Source organism: Malaya genurostris, chromosome 3 (assembly GCF_030247185.1).
Source record: "Malaya genurostris strain Urasoe2022 chromosome 3, Malgen_1.1, whole genome shotgun sequence".
Lineage (NCBI taxonomy): Eukaryota > Metazoa > Arthropoda > Insecta > Diptera > Culicidae > Malaya > Malaya genurostris.
In genome coordinates this window covers 62772149-62798160 of record NC_080572.1, presented here as the reverse complement: position 1 = coordinate 62798160, position 26012 = coordinate 62772149, and the positions used below count along the sequence as shown (strand labels likewise).

At 39.6% G+C, this 26012-nt stretch overlaps 2 protein-coding genes across 10 annotated transcripts in view; one reads left to right on the top strand and one right to left on the bottom strand.

The window, feature by feature from the left end:
- Positions 1–10941, bottom strand: part of LOC131438714 (serine/threonine-protein kinase WNK1-like) — a 77718-nt gene extending 66777 nt beyond the window's left edge. For 2 of the 9 annotated variants that reach the window (XM_058608912.1, XM_058608917.1), the window contains exons 1-2: positions 10805–10931; positions 6680–7549 (exon numbers count right to left, since the gene is read on the bottom strand). The gene's annotated coding sequence lies outside the window, so the exon portion shown is untranslated. Of the gene's footprint in view, positions 1–6679; positions 7550–10804 lie in introns of all 9 variants that reach the window. The other 7 variants (XM_058608916.1, XM_058608914.1, XM_058608913.1 and 4 more) reach the window with 7 other exon arrangements.
- Positions 10942–20231: 9290 nt separating this feature from the next.
- On the top strand, positions 20232–25712 carry LOC131433817 (uncharacterized). The gene is made up of 3 exons (XM_058600420.1): positions 20232–20691; positions 20749–25542; positions 25589–25712. The coding sequence occupies exons 2-3, from the start codon at positions 20903–20905 to the stop codon at positions 25710–25712; spliced, it is 4764 nt and encodes a 1587-aa protein (XP_058456403.1). The 5' UTR covers positions 20232–20691; positions 20749–20902.
- The last annotated feature ends 300 nt before the right edge of the window (positions 25713–26012 follow it).

Sequence of the window (26012 nt, the reverse complement as noted above, 5' to 3'; positions counted from 1 at the left end):
CTCCACAAGTGTCACGGGAGAAAGATATTTGTTAGTAAAAATTTCAGTATTGGTATTATTCGCGCGCCACTCAGTATGTTCCGGTTTCAAGATGCTCGGATGCACCACTCAATGACTTCCCGAGTGAACGTTTCAACAATATCCTATATTAAAGTCCCGGGAAGTCTTGATTAACAGCTCTTATTCAAGGAAACTGAAGAAAAATTTGCAATACTATCGCGTAAAGAATAAAACCTTCCCTATTTTTCTTAAATAAAATTAGGTGATACAAAATAAACGAGTGAATAGGATTTAGACAAAGTAGTTGATTCATTGCATTGACATGCTCTAAACAGTTGTTATAAAATCATTTTAAATGACCAAATAAAGGTCAACAGATTTCACACGCGTCTTGATTCTTTATTATTTCTGATTTATTATTTTATTTATTAAAATTATTAATTGGTTATATTGGTTGATCTGGTCAGCCGGCTACCGAGAAAAATATTAATTTATTATTTGAAATATTAATATCAAGTGTTTTTTACTGTGTATTCAATATACCGATATATGTTATCTCTGTTGTTAACTTTGTAATATCAACGAATTTGCGCAAGTTGATTATTGACATTCAATTTATAATCCTAAAAGAAAATCAATAACATGGAAGAAGAAAACATTCCAAACAAAACTTTTCTCCGAAGCTAGACGGAAATTGATAGGTTGAATGAAGAGATAATTTAGTAAAATAGAGTAATCAGACAATTGAAAATATCTGATAGCTGAAAGGAAAAAGAAACTCCTGCAATTGTCGCCTTTTACGACATGGAAGCAGCAACCCAGTGGATCTATTCTTGGTTCATTTTTTTCTGCCGGATTCCACACGGCATCTAGGCTGGTACTGTCCGGAGAGAGCTAATAGGTACTATCAATCTCCTAGTGGACCCCAGCCCCTAACGAAATGCACTTTCACTCAACTGATCAAAAATAGGGCTGATCCGATTATATCCAAACCTAGGATGAAGTTTTAAAATACTAATACTTCAAACTATTAAACCTAATTTATTAAAGCCACACTTCGATGCGAACGAATAAGAATTAATGGACCATGTTAAGGTTATGATGTGATTTGTGTTGAGCCCCCATCATTCGTTCACGACTAGCCTTTAAAATCATTGATGAAATATTGCATTTTGCAATTTTGCGAAATACTTTTCATTGACCCTGGAATAGAAACAAGAAAGTTTGATGAAGAAAAAACCACTAAAGACTGTCCCAGAAAGTATGGACGCAACCAAAAACTGCTTCCATTTCGCAATGGTTTAGAATCTGTCAATTTTTATGGCTGCGTCCTGTGGTTTACACTCTTCTCCAACCACTTGTGCAGTTGTTTATTCGTTTTCATTAGTTTGTTTCGAAATGCGTGGACTTTCAGCAGAACAACGTCGAAAAATTGTGTACAAATGGTGCACAGAACGCGGACTGTCAATGAGAAAAATAGCAAAAATGGAAGGAGTAAGTGAAAAAGCCGTGCGAAATGCAATCAGGAAGTTCGGTGAGGATAACACCTTTGAGGATAAACCGAAAACGGGTCGAAAAAAAAAGGTCCTGCTAACCCTCAGTTGGATAAACGTATACTGAAAGCGTTCGAGCAAAAGAAGAAGGTTTCAGTTCGGGATGTGGGCACTTCGAAGTCAAATGTTCTTCGTGCTAAAGAACGTTTGAAGCTTCGAAACTATAAGAAGCAGAAACAACCAAAACGTAGTCCAAAGCTGGAAATTTGAATTGCATAATCATGGACGACGAAACCTACGTGAAACTCGATTACAAATCCTTGCCGGGACCACAACATTATACGGTGCGAGAAGGGCAAGTGTTAAGCCAGTCCGAGACATCGATTGAAGTCGAAAAATTTGGTAAGAAAGCTATGGTCTGGTAAGCAATTTGTAGCTGGGGTAAGATTTCGAAAATTTTCATCACCACTGCTTCAATGAACAGCGAAATATACATCCAGGAATGTTTACAAAAACGACTTCTACCCATGATTCGAAGCCACAAGGATCCTGTTGTCTTCTGGCTAGATCTTGCTTCTTGCCACTACTCGAAATCAACGGTAGAATGGTATACTACCAAAAATGTCACTTTCGTCCCAAGAGACATGAATCTACCAAATTGCCCACAACTTCGACAAATTGAGGAGTTTTGGGCATTAACGAAGGCACATCTTAGGAAATATGTCTCGGCAGCCGAAACCATTCAACAGTTTGAAAAAGATTAGAAAAAATTGTCTAAACTTGTCGCGATGAAGTCTGTACGGAATTTAATGAGGAACGTTCGCAAGAAGGTGCGCCAGTTAGTCTACAATGGCTAAGTAGCAAATGTTGAGAATAATATTCTGTTGTTGTAGTCTAATATTATCAGTATATCGAATAAAATTTGAATATCTAACACTTGTGAATTATTTACAGCGAAATCAAAGTGCGTCCATCCTTCATGTTCTACTCTAAGCAAATCAACCGTTATTGATTGAAATACAGAATTCAAACGTGGTCGTGCAAACACTGAGAATGCACCACGCTCTATTCGTCCAATGCATAAAATCGAACTTTGGAAAAAAAAGTCGGACGAGTAATGTTATAGACGTAACTGGAGGACGTGAATACAAATAAATATGATAATCGTTCGTATCAGTTCATTGTGAAAATTTCGCAACTTTTACTGCTTCGCTTCCAGAATCGTAACGGTGCATTTATACTAAAGATTGACTGATTGGCGCCAAATATATTCTACCACACAATGGAATAACGCGAAACAAATGAGAATAAAATAAATAGCAACATACAGAATTTTGATGTCGATTATTTCATTTTGGATTTGCAAATTTCAGTGAAAGAAACTATCAAAATGCTATACGGGATTCATTTCTGCACACCGAAGGGCCAAATTGTGGAATTCTCTACGATTTTAAACACTGCTCGGAGGATTCGAACGCAAAGCAGTCAAATGCTGGCTTTGTTCGCACTGCAAATCAAAATAATTTAGATTTGCACTAAACTGATTGGTTTTATTTCCAATTTGTAAACAAGTAATTTTTACATTACTTTAGATAACATGTGGAGTTATTATAAGGGCTGATTTTGGATAATGTTCCCCGTCGTTGTCCACTCTGGTCCAATGCAAACGACCAGCAGCAGGATGATGCAATCAAACATCTTCGAAGATAAAGTGGCTCTGCGAACGTCTCGCAATTGATTCAATGCTGAATTGATATGTTGATACTGGAACTGAGCGACGCGTTATGTCTTTGCAACCATAGCCGGAAATTTTTTGTTTGTTAATCAGGATTCGCAATAATTTCCTAATGACATAAAATATTCCTTATAGTTTCCTTATATTACATTTTGGTGGGGAAAGGGTTCCAATCAGCTTTTTACAGCCCTGTCCAAAATGTATTGCCCTCCCCGTTATTTTGTATCAGGCCGAATTAGCGCATGCGCGCCATATAAACGCCTCTTTCAATATGAGGAAATTACATTGTTACCCAGCAGTTTCTATTATTTCTTCATGTTGGTTTTCTTACCTTTGTTCATAGTTTGTATTCTGTTTTACCTTAATTCCAGTGTTCTATTCAGCTGTGATTCGTGTCTTTTGTTGTCTTTTTTCACTCCGTACTTTTGCTGGCATGTTATGTTGCTTCCTTAAATGTAAAAGTTAGTTGTATGCAATGGTGTTTATATTCTTACCAATATTCCTTTCTAATTCTTTCAGCATTTTCGTATTTCTTGTTCCTCATCCAGTCATCCGTTTCCAAAAAAAAAAAAAAAAAAAAAATTAGTGTTTCATTGATCTTTGTAGAGCAGCTCATCATGGTTTGACGGATAAGAACTGAGGACATGCGTTTTTATTTAAATGATAATAACACTTGGGTTTAATAGTATTGCTACAGCATGTTCACATTTCGTTATCTTCGGTTGATTCTTGACAGTATATTACCATCCGCTCAGGCACTTTTGAACATCTGGTACACTGACTCGCAATCGAAATGTGTCACAACCAATTTTATACAACACACCCGAGGGAACGGTATAATGTATGTTGTACACACAAAAACACATACATACACACAGGCACATACGCATACACACATGCATACATACCTACATGTATTCCACAAGCAAGCATCACAACATTGAGTTACTATTTCTATTCTAATAGATTCTAACTAAAATTTGTGTGCCAATAGTCATCTCATTAATAGAGTCACCATGTTATTTTACCGATTACTCGACTTTCAATAAATTTATTGAGATAAAATCGAATACAAAATCTTTGCCTCGTCTGTAAGAAGCAATGGCACACAAAAGTAGTTCAGAAATGATTCAATACTGCTGTTTTAACGAACAAAAAAAATGCTCCAGATTTCATGTTATTCTTGAAATTAATCTATCAAACAGAGATAACAGATCTCACTCTAACTAATGGTTTTCGTACATGAAATGACTAATGGATTTGAGATGAATGGGGGTACCGTTACCCAATTTCTATCTCTTCTATTGGTCGATCGTTAGTCCTGAGCTGAAACGGTGGCCTTTATTACCGTTCTTGCATGCACTCACTCTTACATTTCATTCACACATCATCTCACCCATCAGGTCCCAAACGATACATCCTCACAATATAAACTGGATGAACATCGTTTGACAGCTATCAGTGGTTTGCTCATTGGTTCGGTCATTATTATTTTATTATATTCTACAATATTCTATTTCATTCCACAGTATTCCATGGTACACAAACCACCAATAAACGTCAAAGATGGATTCGATTTACCGTTCATTTATTGTCATCGTGTGAAACCCAATTGGGATACGTTTACTCTACTTAATTTTCACTTCACACTGGTAATAAGGGCCGGTAGTATGAAAATAAAACATAAAAAAGAGCTCAGTTAAGCCCTACCGGCCTCTCCAACCCCGGATGTTGGAGCGTAATGCAATCAACATCTTATTCAAGTCGTTCCATATATTATTCATTTAATTCAATTATGAAACTAAAAACTGTAACGCATATCTTTATCAAATTGTAACGCTAATTGATTGTATGTGATGATGTTTGCAATACCGTCAAGCCCACCAACCAAAGGGAGGGAATTTCCTAATGACATAAAATATTGAATAAAAATTGAGTTTATAGATCAGAAATTTTTGAATTCGCAAGACATCAAGCTGCACAAGGATCCCCATTACAGCGTTGAATACCTTTTCTTTTGCCCATCACCATAACGAGAAAAGACCACTTCACCGACGCGTTTTTTTTTCTTTTCTGTGTATTACTTTATTCGGAATTTGTTCCAAACAAATAACCGCAGCACAACGTGATGGAACTACAGATTATTAGTCACACAAACGATGCACAGGTCTATTGGAAGCGGGCGGTTTGTCAGAGAACTTGCAACGATTTAAGTTTTAATACTCAACTATCGGAAAGCTGTTCCCACTGCCGGGAAGTTTCGTCGCATGATTCATCGTTGCATTCTGGTTGATTGTTTTCGATTCGGAACGAATAATCACACAAGCAGCAAAATGAAATTGTTGCCTAGAACATTTACCAGACTCTCCATACAACGGTACACCCGAAATGGCGCCATTGCATAATATGATGATCGAAAAACTCAAAAACGTTGATAACGACGCAAGCAAACTCACTCAGGTATGTAAAGCATGCGCGTGACTTTCGTACGTCACTCTCGTCTCGTCAATATCTCACCAGATATATCGTATCTGGGATGCACAAGCGGCAACGAATGGACAAATGTTGATTGTTTAACCAATCTGTTAGGGGGGGCAGCGAAATCAATTAAATATTGCCAGCTGTCTTCAGTCAGCTCGGCCATTGATGGTGGACGGAAAATATGAAAAGAGAAACCCAGTTATAGAAAATTCTATATTATCTTTTGTTTATTGGTAATTTGATAGCGCCAACCGACGCTTTGCTCGTCGTTGTCGTCGCAGGTCGCGTCGTTAGTTCAGGGTGAAATGACAATAGATGCGAACGACAACTGATGGAAGAACTGACGTTGCTTTTGTGGGTAGCAGGCATGTGATCTGTGAATTTCCTAATGTTCCCGGCTCATGTATTTACATGTCCTCGTGCTTGGTTTTGTTTAAACACGACCGAACATGCTCTGACATGGTTTGTGTGTCGGCATGGCACTATTGCTAGTCTAAACAATATTGAATGAAACTGGCACTTCGGTAGCATCAGCTGTACTAGCACTGGAGGCTTTACGAGTTCGACCAATTCGAACCTTGCTGGTCTTCCATGAGTTGAATTCAAAACTATGCTATGCAATTCATCTGAATTTTATCTTTTTGTCTCAAACGACTATTCTACATTTTGTGAAACCAAAAATTCTGATGTGTGTACAACTTGAAACAATTAATTATGTAAGCATTAATGCCAAAACGATACACGTTATTCAGAACCTGGTCCCGATCCGGTTACAGGCAGATACTTTGAAAACCTGCTCCATCATACCATCCACGGAAGATTCAGGGACATCTTTGTAAGTTGCGATCGCGAAAATAAATGAATTCTCGACTCTGTCAAGAACGAGCGGAGCCCCTAGCATATATCAGAACAATAATAAAACTAGCACAAGCAACATAAAGCAGCCAAGCTCGTTACAACTACTACTTACTTTGGATGAAATTCTGACTTCTTCGGCTTTCCGCTTATCGACGCTGCATCTCAGCAATGCGGAGAAACCTTCGATTCGCACAATGCGTATGTTGGAAGTACCGATTGATGGGGGACGGAGGGGAGGTTGGAGTGGCTCTGAACTCTTCGATTGATTTGCTGATAGTGACTGTAGTTTGTACGGATCGATAAATCACTGCTGTTGTTGAGATTTTTACCCTTTTGCAGTCTCTGTTCTACAATGCTAATGAGTCAGCTTCACCATGAAGAAGAACAGAATCCGGAACGGACCGGAAAATCCTGGAAACTCTTAGAAAACTTTACGTCACTCCGAAGAACAACACACGGAAGTCGGAATTTCCATCCGGACTCTTCACCAGCACTGCACTAGATTTTAAGAAACAGTACCCTAGTTTTCCATTTTGGAGGAAAGCTAGAGAAACTGTGCAAAAAAGTGACACACGCGACGATTAATCGATAAACTATTTTTGCAACAATTTGACAGCAGGAAAGATTTTCCTTTTCTCCTTCCGTTGCTTTGTCCGGGTTGTTCGCACTGCCCTTCTTACTTCTGCACAACTTTCATCGTACTGTTTTCTGCTGATGGTGGCTTCTTCTAGAGCAACTCCACAAATTGTGTTATTATTATTCAAGTTCACATACCGTGGTGGCCTGGATACATGCGGAAAAATCCACTTTTCGTTACTTCAAAACCCGATTTTCGACACAATGCTTCACTCCGACAAATGTCTGAACTCTATCGCTTCTTTTGTCACATGTTTTGAAGCGCAAAAGTCTTTGATTGAAAGAAAAAATAACAATTTTCACGAGTTGTACCAGAGAGCAAAAGTATCTTCGATTCCGAAATCCACTAGAGTAGTGAAAATTTTGACGTTTTGATTATTTTTGTCGTCGCTCTTGAACGATGGCACGCACACAACTATACGTGGTGCGCGTCAGACATTCCAATAAATGGGAACAAGGTAGTGGCAGTGTTAAAAATTAAAAATGTGCTACTGTATTAAATCAAAAAGGTCGAATTGTTGTCGAATGGAGGGTAATCGCACATTCTATTTTGGGATGAAGGCCAATAAGCTCTCTTCCAAAATCAACGTTGAATAAAAAATTGCTGGTGAAATATGACGAATATAGCGGCCCTTACACGAGACAATATTATTGTCAATACAAAGAGTATTGAAAATACTTTTGATCATGTAGTGGTGACGTCATTGAATTGACGAAAAAATTGTCAAAAAAACTGCTCATCAATCCGATAATACTGCTTAATATGAGGATTGAACGCTTCTCTTATTGTTTCAATGTTCAGTTGTAATACTGAAAGCCGCAAACGCTTTGTTTTGTGGAAAAATGCAGACACAATTGGATTATTATTATTATTATGTTGCTTTATTTACCCTCGGTTTCAACCTTACGGTCATTCGCCGAGGTACACAATTGGATTGATGATATATATATATATATATATATATATATATATATATATATATATATATATATATATATATATATATATATATATATATATATATATATATATATATATATATATATATATATATATATATATATATATATATATATATATATAATCTTTTTCTTTTCGTCTTCTTTTATGACTAATCGAAGGGCAATTCACTATCATCCAAACTGAGTATAAAACGCATTTCACTAAATACACAAGAAATGCAAAAAATAAATAAGCACAAAAGTTTCATCCAGTGCGCTATTGCAATACAAATACAAATAAATAAACATTGCAAATACATGGAAAATATCAAATAGCACAATTCCTTTGGTACTCAAATGCGCGTTGAACAAATTTTGAACATTTCTGGGCAACATTGAAATACAGAATATTTTTTAACCCATTGAAATTGAGAAAAAATTAATGGGAAAGTATTTTCACTTTCTTCAAAAGAATCGTTGGGATATTTTAAAACGAAAATATTTCACCCCACACAGTCTATGTAACGTTTATGTAGATTGAGTATCCTTGAAAAGCGGATCGAATAAAATTCCTAACGCGCGATGATCGATTATGAGCAAAATTTGCGTCCACGTTCCGGTTCCCTTGATAACACTGATGAGACCGAGAATGTTTTTCGTACCCTCAAGAGCATAGTCTGTTGCGAGATTCTTTTTCTCGGGACCAGGATGCTTCGTCGGTGTTTGGAAACATTTTAATAGCGAGTTTTTCATCACACTATTTAGCTAGCCAAATCTCATCGTGTCGTTCTTGACTGACTGAGTCTACAATTTGAAACTTGTTCAATTGTAACTTGAACTCGATTTGCTTAGTTCAATCAAATCGGCCAACGGGGTAACGTTCGGATTACAAACCGAATTCAGGTTTCATTTTTCCACTTTTCTTGTATGCAGGGTAGACCTTAGACAAGATGTGACAATTGGTTTTTATTTTAGGGTCCTTCTCATCGTATTCGCAGTGTTGGTACCATGATTAGAGAAAATGGTAAAATGGAATCAAAAAATCGTTTTCTTTGACTAAAACTTTCACTTTATGCATTATTCCAAAATTTTAATAATTATACTTGTTATTTAATACGAAATACTCTTGCTGTTTATTGAACAAAACATTATTTTGAGAAACATTAAGGGAATCAAGTAGTGTTAAAACCATTTTTGAGCCCATGTTTTGGATTTTTGTTTTTTCTATTCCATATTTGTTTTGAATACATTTAAACAATCTTTGGAAACTTTCTGGTCATGACACGGGACATTTTTGGAGATACATTGATCAACAGGAATATAAAAAAAGTACTCAACTGCTGCCATGATTGTAGCTGTTCCGTTTATCTGAAACCATCAAATAAGACTACATTCGTAATACTCGAAAGTCTGGTCGAAAATAAAATGAAGAATTGAAAATACATTTTTTGAAAAGCTTGAAAGAAAAATCATTTAATAAGTGTTTGAAAAACTAGTGTAGCATTCTTAATTCTTTAGTTCATTTTAAAATTGTAAATGTGCTAAACATGCTTAGAATTGGGAGCTGAAACAATCAAATAGTTTATGAGATATCATTGCACCAGTTTAAAAAATAGTGTTTAGAAAAAAAGTGATTAAATGTTGAGCGAATATCTGCGAGTATACTGGTGCGTGTAAGTTCTCAATCACTTGAAATGTCGAAAAATCTGTTCAACTACGTCCATGTTTTAAGAAAAATAAAACGATTTTTTATCGCCTTCACTAGATGACCCTTAAGATATATAAAAACTAAACTGAGTTTTATTATTAGAGAGCTGGAGTTTGTTTTGCCAATAGCGGACCGACAAACCTGCACTCATTCCATACGAATAATCTGTCACAGATATACTTCGTTTTCTCAAATTGTGCATATTCTGATGGAACCGTCGTTCTCAGCTGTTTGAATCTAGATTTTTAGCGGTACGGAGTTTTTGATAATTCATGACTAAAATTGATTCGATAAATCTTAAATATGTGACTTCGGTGATTATTCAATTGAAATCAAATTTGGGTTATTCTACTGCATACGTAATCCCATATAAATCTTCTTGACAATCCTTTATACTAATTCAAATCCGTTTGAATAAAACCTGCGAATTGAGTAATTGTTTAAATGTAACACGAATAACTGACAACGGGAAAGCCGGTATAAAAAATTCGAAATTTGTCGCTGCAATCCAATTAGGTAAAAACCAACTTAAAATATTATTTCATCAGGTGAATGCACAATTCACGCACTATCGTTCTTTTATTGGAAGGTAATATCGAAAAACGTGAAATGAAAACAAATCTGATCTATCACTTCCACTTGAGACCTTCCGTCACCTGAGTTCTAATATCTTGATTGATTTAAAACGTTGATGCACACCAACACTACTTCAATTGCCGACGTCACACTTCAGACGATACGTCAAAATATTCCAACAAGAATTTGCATATTTTCGAGCTATACTTATGCTGATTGCTGGTCGTATGTGCAACCGCATGGTGAGAACGGACTTTTATCTCTTTCGCGCATTAGTTTCTTTATGAAGAATTGATACGATTAGACTGACAATTGGTAACTTTATAACTATGATTCGTTAGGTTTATTGATACGTTTTTCACTAGCAGAACTTACATCAAGTTTTGTAGTAATCACACTTCCCCACTAAATCAGTTTGGACGAGCGAAAGTTTTGATTTTTGCACAATATTTGCAACCGAACACTGGATCGATCGAACCGAATCTCGAGCGCCGCATCGCATAACCGAACGATGATGGATATAAATTTATGATTATTTTTGTCTCGCTCTCGCTGATACCTTTTGGTGGTGCCGCTGTAAGAAAGTTGTTACAATTGACGGCAGAGATGCCAAACGCTGGTGATTTTCGAATCTTTTTGAGAACATATGAATTTTATATGTTGATTTCGTCATAACTGCTAACATTCATTTAAAACAACGGTGATATTTGGTAATAATTACATTACACAGTCTTCATTTAAGATCCCCTTAAACGATCCAATTAGACACAGCCGTTACGAAAATAGATTGATATCTTTTTATTACTTTTTATTATTTTATTTTTATAATTTAATGCTTTGAACGCTAGAATAATAAATCAAAAGGCGATGAAACACTATTTCTCATCATAATATCGCATATTCGGTGCACGGTTCTTCAAGTAACATTTCATGATGTACGCGACGAATAAAATCATTATCAATATAACATTCTCTCCCTTGCTAAAATTGGAACTGAAAATTTTCATCGTTTTAAGCAGAAGCTTGTGCTGCATAAATAACAGAGGTGGAAAATGAATTATCTCACACTAAAATTAATTTTTCGTTTGAACAAGTGACGTTGTAAATAAGTTATAAATGATTTTCCAAGTGGAAATTAGATTTCCCTTGTTTTCTGACAGATAAACATGCAATCATCATCCTGGCATACGTACACCTTGTGACCGGTTATTCTTTGGTCACAATATAATTTCATTGGTCACTGAGTCCAGCTTGTAAATATTTTTCGAATATTTTATATTTTTGTTTATTTTCATTGTCATTGTTTTAAATGTCTGAGTAGAATTTAAACGTCAATCGCGTTCCTACTCCGTGTTTACACGTTTGAGTCACGTTGAAGTTCTGCTCAAAAGCAAAGGTTGGTGTCAATAGTAGGGTGTGTTTGTTTTTTTTTATTATTTATCCTAGTTATTTATCTGTTTATCTGTTTATTTATTTGTTCAAAATATCTTCATTTACGTATTTTTTTACATTTGTTTACTTCCATATATTTATTTACATATTTATAATTAAATTATATACTATAAATTCATTCAAAAATAATAATTTATTCACATTCATCAAATTATGATTATGATTCAAATTATTTCACATATTAAATAATGTATATATAAAAAAAGGAAACAAGTATAGTAGGTATAAATATTGATCAAGACACCAACCAGAAAAAAAACGAAAAATCATTGTAACCGTCATCTGTCTACACACTATCATCGTCGTCATCACTGCAGCATAAAATGCGGGGTGGCATGTATCGTAACCAAACCTAAGCACCTAGAAAAGACACGTCTGTTAAAAGTAAGCTTCGATCGCAGAATGAAAAGAGTTCTCGTTTTTATCGTATCAACATATCCTTTCATTCGTAACCGAATGTTCGAAGTGAGCACACGCGTTTTTTTTAACAATCGACATCGGTAAGACGAAGGTGCCTATCACAGCAGAGGCTGTAGTATAGGCATTAAATAAAAGTGATAAAAAGTAGCATCCCCGCAAGTGAGTTCTGTCTGTGCACCGGTTTTGTATCGGTATCGACAGTAGACGCTATTGTGCTATCCTCGGGCAGCAGTTATTTCTATAGTTTGCTACTCGCATCGCAGCAGCCAAATCCTGAGTCAAGGTCACGCTGAAGCACAACGAAGGAGTGAAGGAGCAACTCACCTAACAGCTTACCGTGACATACTGTTAAGTATTTTCTCAAACTTTTTCTTTCAACTTTTACTATTCATATATTTTCTTTTCATTTTATTTCTTTCTTTCTCATTTCAAGTGCGGGAGACTTCTTTACTCCCGCACTTTAAATATGAATATTGATGACAGTGGGGGTGTCTCGGAGGAGGGCGAAGCTGAACGAATGAACGAAGAACATTTAGAGGCTGAGTTTGCTTCCGAGATGCCATCTACCCCTCCTATACCATCTCCCCCTCCGATACCATCTCCCTCTCCGATGCCTCCATCTCCCTCTAAGATATTGCCTGCTCGCCAAAAAGTTTACCAGGACGATGGCTCGGGGGGTCCGTGGGTGGTATACTTCCGGCCCAAATTAAAGTCTCTCAGAGTTTCAAATATTGCTCGGGACCTGGAAAAACATTTCTCGGCAATAAAAACAATAGATAAGGTTTCGCCAAACAAGTTACGCGTTGTTGTGTCCGACCTGAAGCAAGCAAACGAGATTGCTACCAGCGAGTTGTTCACGAAGGAGTACCGCGTGTACGTCCCGTCTCATGTGGTGGAGATCGACGGTGTGGTCCGTGACGAAAGTCTGACAATCGAAGATCTGATGAAGGACGGGGTAGGCCGTTTCAAAAACCCCGACCTTCAACCAGTGAAAATTTTGGAGTGCAAGCAATTGCACTCCAAATCGATAGATGGTAAATTTTACCAATCGGACTCATTTCGCGTGACTTTTGCCGGATCTGCACTTCCAAATTATTTGGTAGTGAGTGGAGTTCGTCTACCTGTTCGGCTGTATGTACCGCGGGTAATGCATTGTACAAGCTGCAAACAGCTAGGTCATACGGCAACCTATTGTTGCAACAAACTGCGATGCGGCAAATGCGGAGAGGCCCATGAGGACGATCTCTGCAGAAGAGCAGTGGAAAAGTGTTGCTACTGCGGGGAGAATCCTCATGATCTTTCGGTGTGCCCTACGTACATACAGCGTGCGGAGAAATTGAAGCGATCCGTGAAAGAACGTTCCAAACGTTCTTATGCGGAAATCTTAAAAAGAACCACTCCATCGACCCCTGAGAACCCGTTTGCAATCTTGCCAGTTGAAGAGGATACCTCTGACGACCCAGGCGAAGGACCTTCCTACACACAGGTTGAAGGAAGCAGGAAAAGACAAAATCTGGCTTCTCCCAAGCTTCCTCGAAAAGGCCTCAGACTGTCCTCTTCGTCACAAAAGAACCAAACGGAAACAAAAAGTGCTGACTCAAAACCGAAGCAAACACCTCCTGGGTTCAAAAAACTTAGGGATGATAAGGAGTACCCAGCACTTCCTGGGGCATCAAAAAACCCGAATGACCCCAAAGCACAACCAGAAAATCCAACAAACGCTGGATTATTGAAATTTTCTGATATCGTGGACTGGATATTAACAGCCTTCAATATTACTGATCCTCTGAAAAGCTTCCTAACTGCTCTACTGCCAACAGTAAGGACATTTTTAAAACAGTTGACTGAACAATGGCCCCTCCTTGCAGCGATCGTATCTTTTGATGGATAATTTACCACTGAGAATCGAAGATATGATCATTGTGCTTCAGTGGAATTGCAGAAGTATCATCCCAAAACTTGATTCTTTCAAACACTTAATACATACTCATAATTGCGATGTATTCTCCTTGAGTGAAACTTGGCTTACTTCTAACATCAACCTCGACTTCCATAATTTTAACATAATCCGCCTGGACCGAGAAGACTCTTATGGAGGGGTACTTTTAGGGATTAAAAAGTGCTATTCATTTTATCGTATTAACCTCCCCTCGACACCGGGAATTGAAGTTGTTGCATGCCAAATTAATATTAAAGGCAAAGATCTATGTATAGCTTCTATCTACATTCCTCCCAGAGTCTCGATAGAGCATCGTCGGCTTGCAGACATCATAGAACTTCTTCCTTCACCGCGGCTGGTTTTAGGGGACTTTAACTCGCATGGTACAGGATGGGGCTGCTTATATGATGATAATCGTTCTTCGTTAATCCAAGATCTGTGTGACAACTTCAATTTGACAATTCTAAACACGGGAGAAATGACACGGAACCCTAGACCGCCAGCACAACCAAGTGCGCTGGATTTATCCCTTTGCTCGACTTCGCTACAGTTAGATTGCAAGTGGAAGGTAATCTGTGATCCTCACGGTAGCGATCACTTGCCGATCATAGTTTCTATCACCAACCGTGGAAGACCATCGGAAACAATCAATGTTTCGTACGATTTCACACGAAACATTGATTGGAAACGTTACGCGAGCTCGATATCTGAGAAACTAGAAACATCACAGGAGCTTCCTCCGGAGGAAGAGTATACATTTTTGGCTGGCTTGATTCTTGACACCGCAATTCAAGCTCAGACGAAACGAGTACCTAGCGCGCAAACTAGTATGCGTTCTCCCAACCCATGGTGGGACAAAGAGTGCTCAGAGCTGAAAACGAAAAAAGCTTCAGCCTTCATCTCGTTTAGAAGGAACGGAACTCCAGATAATTATCGGAAATACGCGGCGTTAGAATTTCAAATGAAAAGTCTGATTAAAGCTAAGAAACGCGGTTACTGGCGAAGGTTTGTTGACGGATTAACGAGAGAAACAGCAATGAGCACTCTTTGGAATACGGCCCGTCGCATGCGCAATCGAAATCACGCGAACGAAAGCGAGGAATATTCTAACCGCTGGATATTTGATTTCGCTAAGAAAGTATGTCCTGATTCTGTTCCGGAACAGAAGATATCCCGCGTCGCGACATTGAATACAAACGAAACACCGTTTTCGATGGTAGAGTTCTCACTTGCGCTCTTGTCGTGTAACAATAGAGCCCCGGGGTTAGACAGAATTAAATTCAACTTGTTGAAAAATCTGCCCGACTCTGCCAAAAAGCGCTTGTTGAATTTATTCAACAAGTTCCTCGAGGGTAATATTGTCCCACACGAATGGAGAGAAGTGAGAGTTATTACTATTCAAAAACCTGGAAAACCAGCCTCCGATCACAATTCGTATCGGCCGATTGCTATGCTTTCCTGTATTCGGAAATTGTTGGAGAAAATGATTCTCTTCCGTCTAGACAATTGGGTCGAAACAAATGGATTTGCTTTCAGGTACACAATTTGGGTTCCGCAGGGGCAAAGGAACGAACGATTGTCTAGCGTTGCTCTCAACAGAAATTCAAATGGCATTTGCTCGTAAAGAACAAATGGCATCAGTTTTCCTCGACATCAAGGGGGCATTCGATTCAGTTTCCATTAACGTTCTATCTGAGAAGTTGCATCATCATGGTCTTTCACCAGTTTTGAACAACTTTTTATATAATCTATTGTCCGAGAAACACATGCATTTTGAGCATGGTGATTTGACGACAAAGCGATTCAGTTACATGGGTCTTCCTCAGGGCTCATGCTTAAGCCCCCTTTTATACAACTTTTACGTAAATAACATTGATGAATGTATCAACACATCTTGCACGCTAAGACAACTTGCCGACGACAGTGTTGTGTCTATTATAGGACCCAAAGCTGCCGATCTCCAAGGACCATTGCAAGATACCCTCGACAACTTGTCGACATGGGCTTTTCAAATGGGTATCGAGTTCTCTACGGAGAAAACTGAGCTGGTTGTATTTTCAAGGAAGCGAGAACCTGCGCAATTACAGCTTCAACTAGGGGGTGAAACCATAGCTCAGATTTTCACATTTAAATATCTCGGGGTCTGGTTCGATTCCAAAGGTACCTGGGGATGTCACATTAGGTATTTGAAACGAAAATGCCTACAGAGAATCAATTTCCTTCGTACAATAACCGGAACTTGGTGGGGCTCTCACCCAGGAGACCTGATCAGGTTGTACAAAACGACGATATTGTCAGTAATGGAATATGGATGTTTCTGTTTCCGCTCCGCTACGAATATTCATTTCATTAAACTGGAAAGAATTCAGTATCGTTGTTTACGTATTGCCTTGGGTTGCATGCAATCAACCCATACGATGAGTCTTGAAGTGCTGGCGGGCGTCTTACCGTTGAAAAACAGGTTCTGGGATCTCTCATATCGACTGCTAATCCGATGCGACATTTTGAATCCGATGGTGATAGTAAACTTTGAAAAGCTCGTCGAGCTTAATTCACAAACTCGTTTTATGTCCTTATATTTTGACTACATGGCTCAGAATATAAATCCTTCTTCGTTTGTTCCCAATCGTGTTCATTTTGTGGATACTTCTAATTCTACTGTGTTTTTCGACACATCCATGAAAGAAGAAATTTGTGGAATCCCGGATCCTGTACGCCCTCAAGAGATCCCAAAAATTTTTAATAATAAATTTAAAGAAGTCGACTGTAATAAAATGTTTTACACTGACGGATCATATCTAGACGGGTCCACTGGCTTCGGTATATTCAATGTAAATTTCACCGCTTCCTATAAACTCAGTGATCCAGCTTCAGTTTACGTCGCAGAACTAGCTGCAATTCAGTATACCCTTGAGATCATTGACACTCTGCCCACAGATCACTACTTCATTGTATCGGACAGTCTCAGTTCCATTGAGGCTCTCCGTTCAGTGAAACCTGGAAAGCACTCACCGTATTTCCTGGGGAAAATACGGGAACAATTGAGTGCTTTATCTGCAAAATCATACCAGTTTACCTTGGTTTGGGTCCCCTCACATTGTTCCATACGGGGCAATGAGAGGGCGGACTCGTTAGCCAAGGTGGGCGCACTAGAAGGTGATATCTATGAAAGACCAATCTGCTTCAATGAATTTTTCAGTTGCTGTCGTCAGAAAACTCTAGCTAGCTGGCAGAATACATGGAATAGTGGAACTCTGGGACGATGGTTACACTCAATAATCCCAAAGGTATCGACGAAAGCTTGGTTCCGGGGGTTAGACGTGAGCCGAGACTTTATTCGTGTAATGTCAAGGCTCATGTCTAATCATTATATGTTCAGCGCGCATCTCCGTCGTGTGGGGCTCGCTGAGAGTGGTGTCTGCGTTTGCAGTGAGGGTTATCATGACATCGAACATGTTGTTTGGACATGTGTCGAGTATTGTGATGCCAGGTCCCAACTCATAGGTTCCCTTCGGGCCCGAGGTATACCACCCTTCGTACCAGTCCGCGACGTCTTGGCAACTCGAAATCTTCCTTATATGACTCTCATCTATAACTTCTTGAAAACTATCAATGCTCAAATTTAGTGCTCTCCCTATCTCTTTCTCGTCTACAGCTCTACCGCACTCTTCTTTACGTTGCTGGAAGTATGGCCTGTGTAAACGATGCTTCGGAGCATGCACCTGCCTTGAACTGACTGAGTTGCTGGAAGCTACCCAAAAACGTCACATCAACGTCAGAACACACCAACGAAGCATCCCAATCCAGAATAATCTCTTCATTGCTACAAGCTGAAAAACATGAAGATTCATCGAACTCAAAATGAGTCTAAAAGATGTATGCCACAAACCAATGATGTATTCAAATTTCAATTCAATACTGTGTAGGTCCCACCCTCCCTATGTCCCCTTACTAACTGGGGAGTATGCCGCCCCGTAATACGGCATCCCTTTCTCTCTCCCTAACAACAAGACAATCGGCCATGTTAAGCTAAAGCAAATGAGCCTAATAAAAATTTTATTTGAAAAAAAAAAAAACATATCCTTTACATGTTCGTATGCATAACAACGAAGTGCAATTGTTTAACGGTTTCCATAGTTACGCAACTTTTTTCAGTGGTACCAGTTTCATCAGAATAAACTATCACTTTGGTAGTATAGAATTCATAAAATATATTTTATTATTTCAACTATCCAACCTTTACAGCATTCAAGCCTTTTTTAATTATCATTATTCATTCATCCTATTCCCCACAGCATGCTCGGAAGGTGGCGATGGGTATGCGATGGAAACCGGACAGCAAGCCTGTAAAACCCGCGGGAAAACCATTGCGGAGTCTCTAGTATTTTTCTGACCCGGAAGAGTCAAGATCGCAGCGAGTCACACGCCATCCCCGGTCATCGTTCAGGATAAACATCGCTGTTCCACCGCCCGAAGCCAGTAGCCACCCCGTCATCCACCTCGAGAACCATCAAGTCGACCAACGTGCATCACGGCCGCAACGGAGCGTCGAGAACAAGATATCTTCCGAATAAAATACGCAAGTAACAAAAGTGACAGTCTTTCTGTTTCGTTGAGTTTCTTTTCTTAGAATATAGTGTTTAAAAATTACATTTCAGAGGTCTTTTTTTATATACAAGCTGTGTCGTCCATTTTGTTTAATTTTTTTGTGTAACTTGTTTCTGCCGAAAACGATTCGCTCAGTGACCACAGGTGGGAAGAAAAGTTCGCCCATATACCAGCTACTGAAGTGAAGATTCTCCAGGAGACCAAAAAGGTAAACAACCCTGAACTGGTGGTTCGCGGTATTAAAGTTGCCACCAGTAGTGTATATAGAAAACAATATGTAACAACCTCTAGTTGTGAAACACAACGTTAGATCGCCCATCAATGTTTAGTTTCAACAGTGGCCCTTACACATGAAATCCAAAGTATAGTCAATACCGTCAATCCAATTCGCTTGGTATCTTAAGTTTGAAGCTTTTAATATTGCAGTATTATTTTTGACAGTTTTAAATTATTCGACAGCCTATCATTTTAGAACAGATAACCATCACAGCCAGAGTTGCCAGGTTATTTTTTTCAAAAAATCTGTCAAAACTCAAAAATTTATCTGGATTTGTTGGGGTCTACTATATACAAGGAAATTTTGGCCAGGCATCATTTTCAGTGAGCAAAAAAATAGAAAAAAGTAGAGTAGTATAGAGGCAAAAACCGTAAAGATCTAGCGAGATCTGACAAAATCTAGGAAAATTTGAAAACTCTGGGAAAATTTAGCAAAAGATCTGGTTAGTTTGAGTGTTTGAGACAAATCTGGCAACGCTGATCACAGCAGAGATCTGCATCTGCAGATTACGGACATAGTGCTGCAGATATTTTTTGTTGTGCACTTTTAAAAATCGAGTTTTTCGCAGACTTTCGTCAAAATTTACAAACTTTTGAAATGGTCGCGACCTGGTTTTTTTCTTGCTCGCCAAGTCAGTTTAGCGTATCATACTTTATAGAGAAATTGTTAAATGCAGATTTATTTTCGGATATACAGACTTATGAACCCCTGTCTTGAAGATATTTGAAATTTTTACCTGGCATCTCTGCATCACAGCGTTACTCGTTACAATAACTACAAGTCCCCACTTAGAAAAAAAAGTTCAACGGCGGTCCTTCATTGATCTAATCCCACTTAGAAAAAAAACGTTCAACGGTGTTTCTTCATTGGTCCAATACGTTGGATCATTGGTCCAATGAAAGTCCAATCAATCGTTCAACAGGAGGCCAACACGGGACCTTCGTTTGCCGATTTTGAAACAGGCCGTTGAACCGAATGCCATTTTTTTCGTTCAACAAACCCGGCAGACAGAGGTCCATTGTTGAGCCATTTTTAACATGAGGAGTTGGAGCCCCGTTGGGCTAGTTTGACTGCCGAATTTCTGAAGTTTTTTCCACTTGTCGCAAACTTGGTTGCGGTGAACCTCCATTTGAAAACCTTGAGCTACGGATATATATACCTTTGAATCATACATCTTGGTCTGAAATGTCAGCTGCATGAGTAGGCACATTTGATTGCTTATAAGATAAAAGAACGACAGTAAGATTAGTGGAAGACATAGTAGTTCAGTTGCTAAATCTTAACCTAAAGTGGAAGTCATCTTAACAGCTAGGTAGAAGCTAGGTGAGGATTAAAATCTGATTATGAATAGTTTAAAATTCTTAATAACTAATTATATTAATTAGGCAAACAGTGTATTTCTTATTTAATAGTAGTTACGGATTGAATTTATAAAAGCTGCTAAAGGTAAAATCGAAACCTATATCTAAAAAACATGTGTGAATTTAACCTAAAACTATATTGTAGCCCTTCAGCGTACGATAGTGCAACGATTTAGAAGTAAGAGCAAATAGAAAAACACTAAACGTAAGTAAATGTTCCTGAATAAGTTTCAAATTGTAAACAACTACATTTTCTTGCTAGGATTTTTTTAACCCTTCGCACGGGCGTTGATAAATATATTGGGTTAAAGGATTGGAAACCGGTCTGTCTTTTGCTCCGAAAACATTTCGTGACAATTTAAAAAAATCGTTTATTTTTGCGTTCGCGCGGTCGGGTGGTTGAACTATACGGTACTATGTCGAATAAAGGTGTTGGTCAAAAAAAGAATTGTCCTCCGGAAATTCCCGAGGATGCCGCAGATGAAACGAGTTGCGTTATCTGTGAATCACCGGATAACAGTCGGATGGTGGCATGCGATGCATGCATGAAGTGGTTTCATTTCAAGTGCGTTGGGGTAGATGAGAGTATCCAAAACCGGGATTGGAGTTGCGAAAAGTGCGTATTATCTCAGGTCGCCGGAGGATTTTCTACACCAGTTACGGCAGAAAGTAACTCTTCGCTAAACAACCGGCCTAGTTATGACGGTCAGCTCCGCGACCAGTTGGAAAAGCTGCAGCGGAGATTCGATGAGCAGCAAAAGGCCTTTAAACGAGTGCTACGGGAAAAGGACAGAGAAATACAAGAGGCACTTAGACATCAGTATAACTATTACGGTTCGGCAGCAGCAGCTAAGGCAACGGAAGGCCAACAATCGCAATCAGTAAGTAATTCTGGGCGCGAATCAACAGGTGCCCTTCCGAAGGCAAATTCTACATCTGTCAGTACAGGCGGTTTGAGTAAGAGCCGGGTTGAGGAAGAGCTCAAACTTTTGGAGCAGAAACAAGCCTTGGAAAATAAACATTTTGAGGAGCGTCGTTCACTACTCCAGCGATTCGGATGCGCTGATGCAGCAACAAGGAATTATTCCTCAAGATTAAATGCAAACGCAGTTGAGTTTGAAATGTCTTATGCCGACAACGAGACGGCATATCGAAACTCAGTGCCTGATGGTTTTGAACCAGAACTTAGCAGAAGTCAGCTGGCGGCGCGCCAAGCGGTTCCCAAGGATTTACCTACATTTTCTGGCAATCCTGAGGAATGGCCATTATTCTTTGCGAGTTTCGAAAGCACTTCAAGAATGTGTGGTTACAGCGACGAGGAAAATTTGATACGTCTTCAACGTAGTTTGAAGGGCAAGGCGCTCGAGTCTGTACGGAGTAGACTTCTTCATCCGTCGAACTTGACTGGAGTTATTGCCACTCTACGGACTCTGTTTGGTCGCCCGGAGATAATAGTACATTCACTGGTTAGTAAAATACGTGATATGCCGTCCCCTCGAGCAGAAAAATTACCTACGCTGATAGATTTTGGTGTTGCGGTGCAAAACATGTGTGCTACCATCAAGGCATGTGGTCTAGCTGAGCATCTTTGCAATGTTGCATTACTTCAAGAGCTGGTGGATCGATTGCCGGCCGTAATTAAACTAAACTGGGCCTTGCATCGACAAACACTTCACTCAGTTACCTTGTCGGATCTAGGCGATTGGTTAGAGAAGCTAGTTGAGGCAGCTTGTGCAGTGACAATTCCGGCGGTTAGTGGACAACATGGAGTTCACAGAGGCGAAGGAAGGGGAAGAAAAGGTGATAACTTTCTGAATGTACACACCGATGGCAATATAGCTTACGATATGCAAAATACGCCAATCAAATCAAAGGAACCACAACAAGGATCTGGCAAATTTTGTGTAGCCTGTAAGGAAGGATGCAGTTCTCTTGAGCGATGCAAAAGGTTCCATGCCATGGATGTCGAATCGCGATGGTCGTTGCTTAAAGAATACAAGTTATGCAGAAAATGTTTGCGAAGACATTTCGGGGCTTGTTCAGTCAAGACTCCATGTGGTAAAAGTGGGTGCAAATTCATGCATAATAAGCTACTTCATGACGATGCAAGATACAGCCAGTTGACTGTGATAAATAATCCAGCATCGCATCAAGATTTTGCATCACAAAACTGCAACGTTCACTTGAAGGCAGTGGAAAAAATTCTCTTTCGGTATATCCCTGTTATACTTCATGGTCGTGGTGGGGCAACAGTAAAGACGTATGCCTTTCTGGACGATGGATCGTCTGCGACACTAATGGATCACTGTCTTCTTAAGGAGTTGAACCTAGAAGGGACACCAAACCCCCTATGTCTTAATTGGACAGCGGGACAACAGCGCAGTGAGAACGAGTCTGTCGAGTTACCCATACGAATTTCTGGTGATCAAAGCGGAAGTAAAATATACGAAATGTTAAAAGTACATACCGTGCATAAATTAGCTCTTCCATTCCAATCTATTTCAATGAATCAGTTGTCTGCTCGATATCCACACCTTGAGGGAGTTCCATTCAAGTCTCATGAAGCTATTTCACCACAAATATTAATCGGAATTGATAATTGTCGTTTGGGTCACATATTGAGCAGTAAAGAAGGTGAAGTAAATCATCCAGTAGCAGCGAAAACTCGTCTAGGATGGTTGGTTTATGGGCCATGTGGAACAGCACCGAAAGGTTCAACTTCGGATATCGCTCATCATAGCTTTCACATGTGCCCATGCAACAAGGAACGGGAAAATAACCTGAATAATGCCCTAAAAGAATACTTTTCTCTAGACAGTCTCGGTATTTCTAAAACAGCCAAGCCATTACTTTCACGAGATGAAGAACGAGCAAGATATCTCCTTACTACGCAAACGCGTCTAGTTGGAAAACGTTACGAGACGGGCCTCTTATGGCGGTTTGATAACATACGATTACCGGATAGCAAAGGAATGGCTCTGCAACGACTAAGATGTCTAGAGACACGGATGCATCGTGATAAGAAGTTAGCTGAAATATTGAAAGCGAAGGTCAGACACTACGAGGATATTGGATACATCAGAAAATTAACTTCGTACGAGGTAGCAGAGAAACACCCACGAGCCTGGTATCTTCCCATTTTTCCAGTTGTCAATCCAAACAAACCAGGCAAGGTTCGGATAGTCTGGGATGCAGCGGCATCGGTCAGTGGAGTCTCGTTGAATTCGTTTTTGCTGTCAGGTCCCGATCAATTGACATCGCTTATATCGGTGCTATACAAGTTTCGCGAGTTTCGAGTAGCTATAACGGGTGACATCCGCGAGATGTTTCACCAAGTACTAGTGAACGAGACAGATCAACATAGCCAGCGATTCTTGTGGAGAGATGGTGATACAGATCGCGAGCCGGAGGTTTTTCAAATGAAAGTCATGACCTTTGGGGCGACTTGTTCCCCTAGTATAGCACAATACGTGAAAAATCACAACGCGGAAAGATTTCGACATCAGTATCCTCGAGCTGTTGAAGCCATACATAAGGAACATTACGTCGACGATATGTTGTCGAGCGTAGAGACCGAAGACGAGGCGGCGCGCCTGGCTCTTGATGTTTGCTACATACATTCGCAAGGCGGATTCGAAATTCGTAACTGGTTATCGAATTCTAGAAAGGTACTCGATAAATTACGTGTCGGTGTGACGGATGAGAAGAATATGGATCTATATTCTGTGATCGCGACGGAGAAGGTTCTTGGATTATGGTGGTGTACCGCTACTGACAAATTTACATTCAGGCTATCACCAAAGCACAATAAAGAAATAATTTTCTCTAACAAAACTCCAACCAAGCGCGAGGTTCTAAGGACTCTAATGACAATATATGATCCACTGGGTCTAATTGGGAACTTTTTGATGTACTTGAAGGTTCTCCTACAAGAAATATGGAGATCAGGTGTGGGCTGGGACGATGAAATTCCGACAAAATTGGATGAAAAGTGGAAAGTTTGGCTATGTGTACTTCCTTCGGTTGAGCAAGTCCAGATTCCCAGGTGTTACCGTCAAGTCACAGCCATAGACAAAAACTACGTAACTCAGCTTCATATTTTTGTCGATGCCAGTGAAAGTGGCATGGCAGCAGTGGTATACGTGAGGTTTGAACAGAACAGTCAAATTGAATGTGCGTTAGTTGGTTCGAAGACACGCGTAGCTCCATTGAGGTATCTATCAATACCGCGTATGGAATTGCAAGCAGCTGTAATTGGAGTTCGCCTAGCTGATACTATCGCCAAGTCTCATCGACTAACCATATCGGAACGATTCTTTTGGACGGATTCACGCGATGTGATATGTTGGTTACAGTCTGAACATCGACGTTATAGTCAGTTTGTGGCCTGTAGAGTCAGCGAAATTCTTGAGAGTTCGACCATGAGTGAGTGGAGGTGGATTTCAACAAAACTGAACGTGGCCGACGAGGGAACTAAGTGGCAGAAGGTGCCAGATCTGAAACCGACGAGTAGATGGTTCCGTGGAGTAGAATTTCTATGGATGCCCATGAGCGTTTGGCCACCTAGCGTGCACTCAGGAAGCACAACAGAAGAGCTTCGTTCCAATATATTACATCACACTATTCAAGAGCCTGTAGTTTGTGTAGAGAGGTTCTCTAAATGGAAAAGGTTACTTAGAACTGTAGCCTACGTCAAACGTTTTGTGTCTATTTTACGCTGCAAGGTAGAAGGAATGGCTAAACAAACGGGACCATTAACTCATGAAGAACTGATTGCAGCAGAATGGTTTATCTATAGCTTAGTTCAACGGCAGGTATATCCGGAAGAAGTAAGAATACTGGCAGATATCAAATCGGATACGCAAAATTGTAAGCGTTTACTTCCGAAGTCTAGTTTCCTGTACACACTTTGTCCAGTTGCAGATGATCGCGGCGTTCTGCGTGTGAATGGACGAATCAACGCTATTAAGTTCGTGGGTGATTTAACTAAGCGTCCGATATTGCTGCCGGAGAAGAACCGTATTACCGATCTCATCATTGGGGATTACCATTCGAAGTACTGTCATTTAAATCATGCAACAGTTCTGAATGAAATTCGTCAGAAGTACCACATTCCGAAGCTTCGTGCTGTGTATAACCGTGTACGCAAAATGTGTCAACTGTGCAAAATTCGTCGAGCGTGTCCTGTGCCTCCTCAAATGGGAGAACTCCCAGAAGCCCGTTTAGCAGCATTTACTCGGCCATTTTCATACACTGGCATAGATTATTTCGGACCCATGCAGGTCTCAGTCGGCAGAAGAGTAGAAAAACGGTGGGGAGTTTTGCTGACGTGCTTGACAGTTCGTGCTGTACATATAGAGCTAGCACACTCTATGAATACCGATTCGTGCATACTCGCACTTCGAAACTTTATTGCGCGTCGAGGATCTCCAGTTGAAATTATAAGCGATCGAGGAACTAATTTCATTGGTGCAAATCGTGAACTACGCGAGGCTTTGCAAAATGTGAACCAAAACAAATTGATGG

Excerpts from the sequence above, each read along its gene's own strand:
- LOC131433817 (XM_058600420.1), top strand. The coding sequence starts at position 20,903 with ATGTCGAATAAAGGTGTTGGTCAAAAAAAGAATTGTCCTCCGGAAATT. Across the intron at positions 25,543-25,588 it reads ATTGGGGATTACCATTCGAA|AAGTACCACATTCCGAAGCT; the intron begins GTACTGTCATTT and ends GAAATTCGTCAG.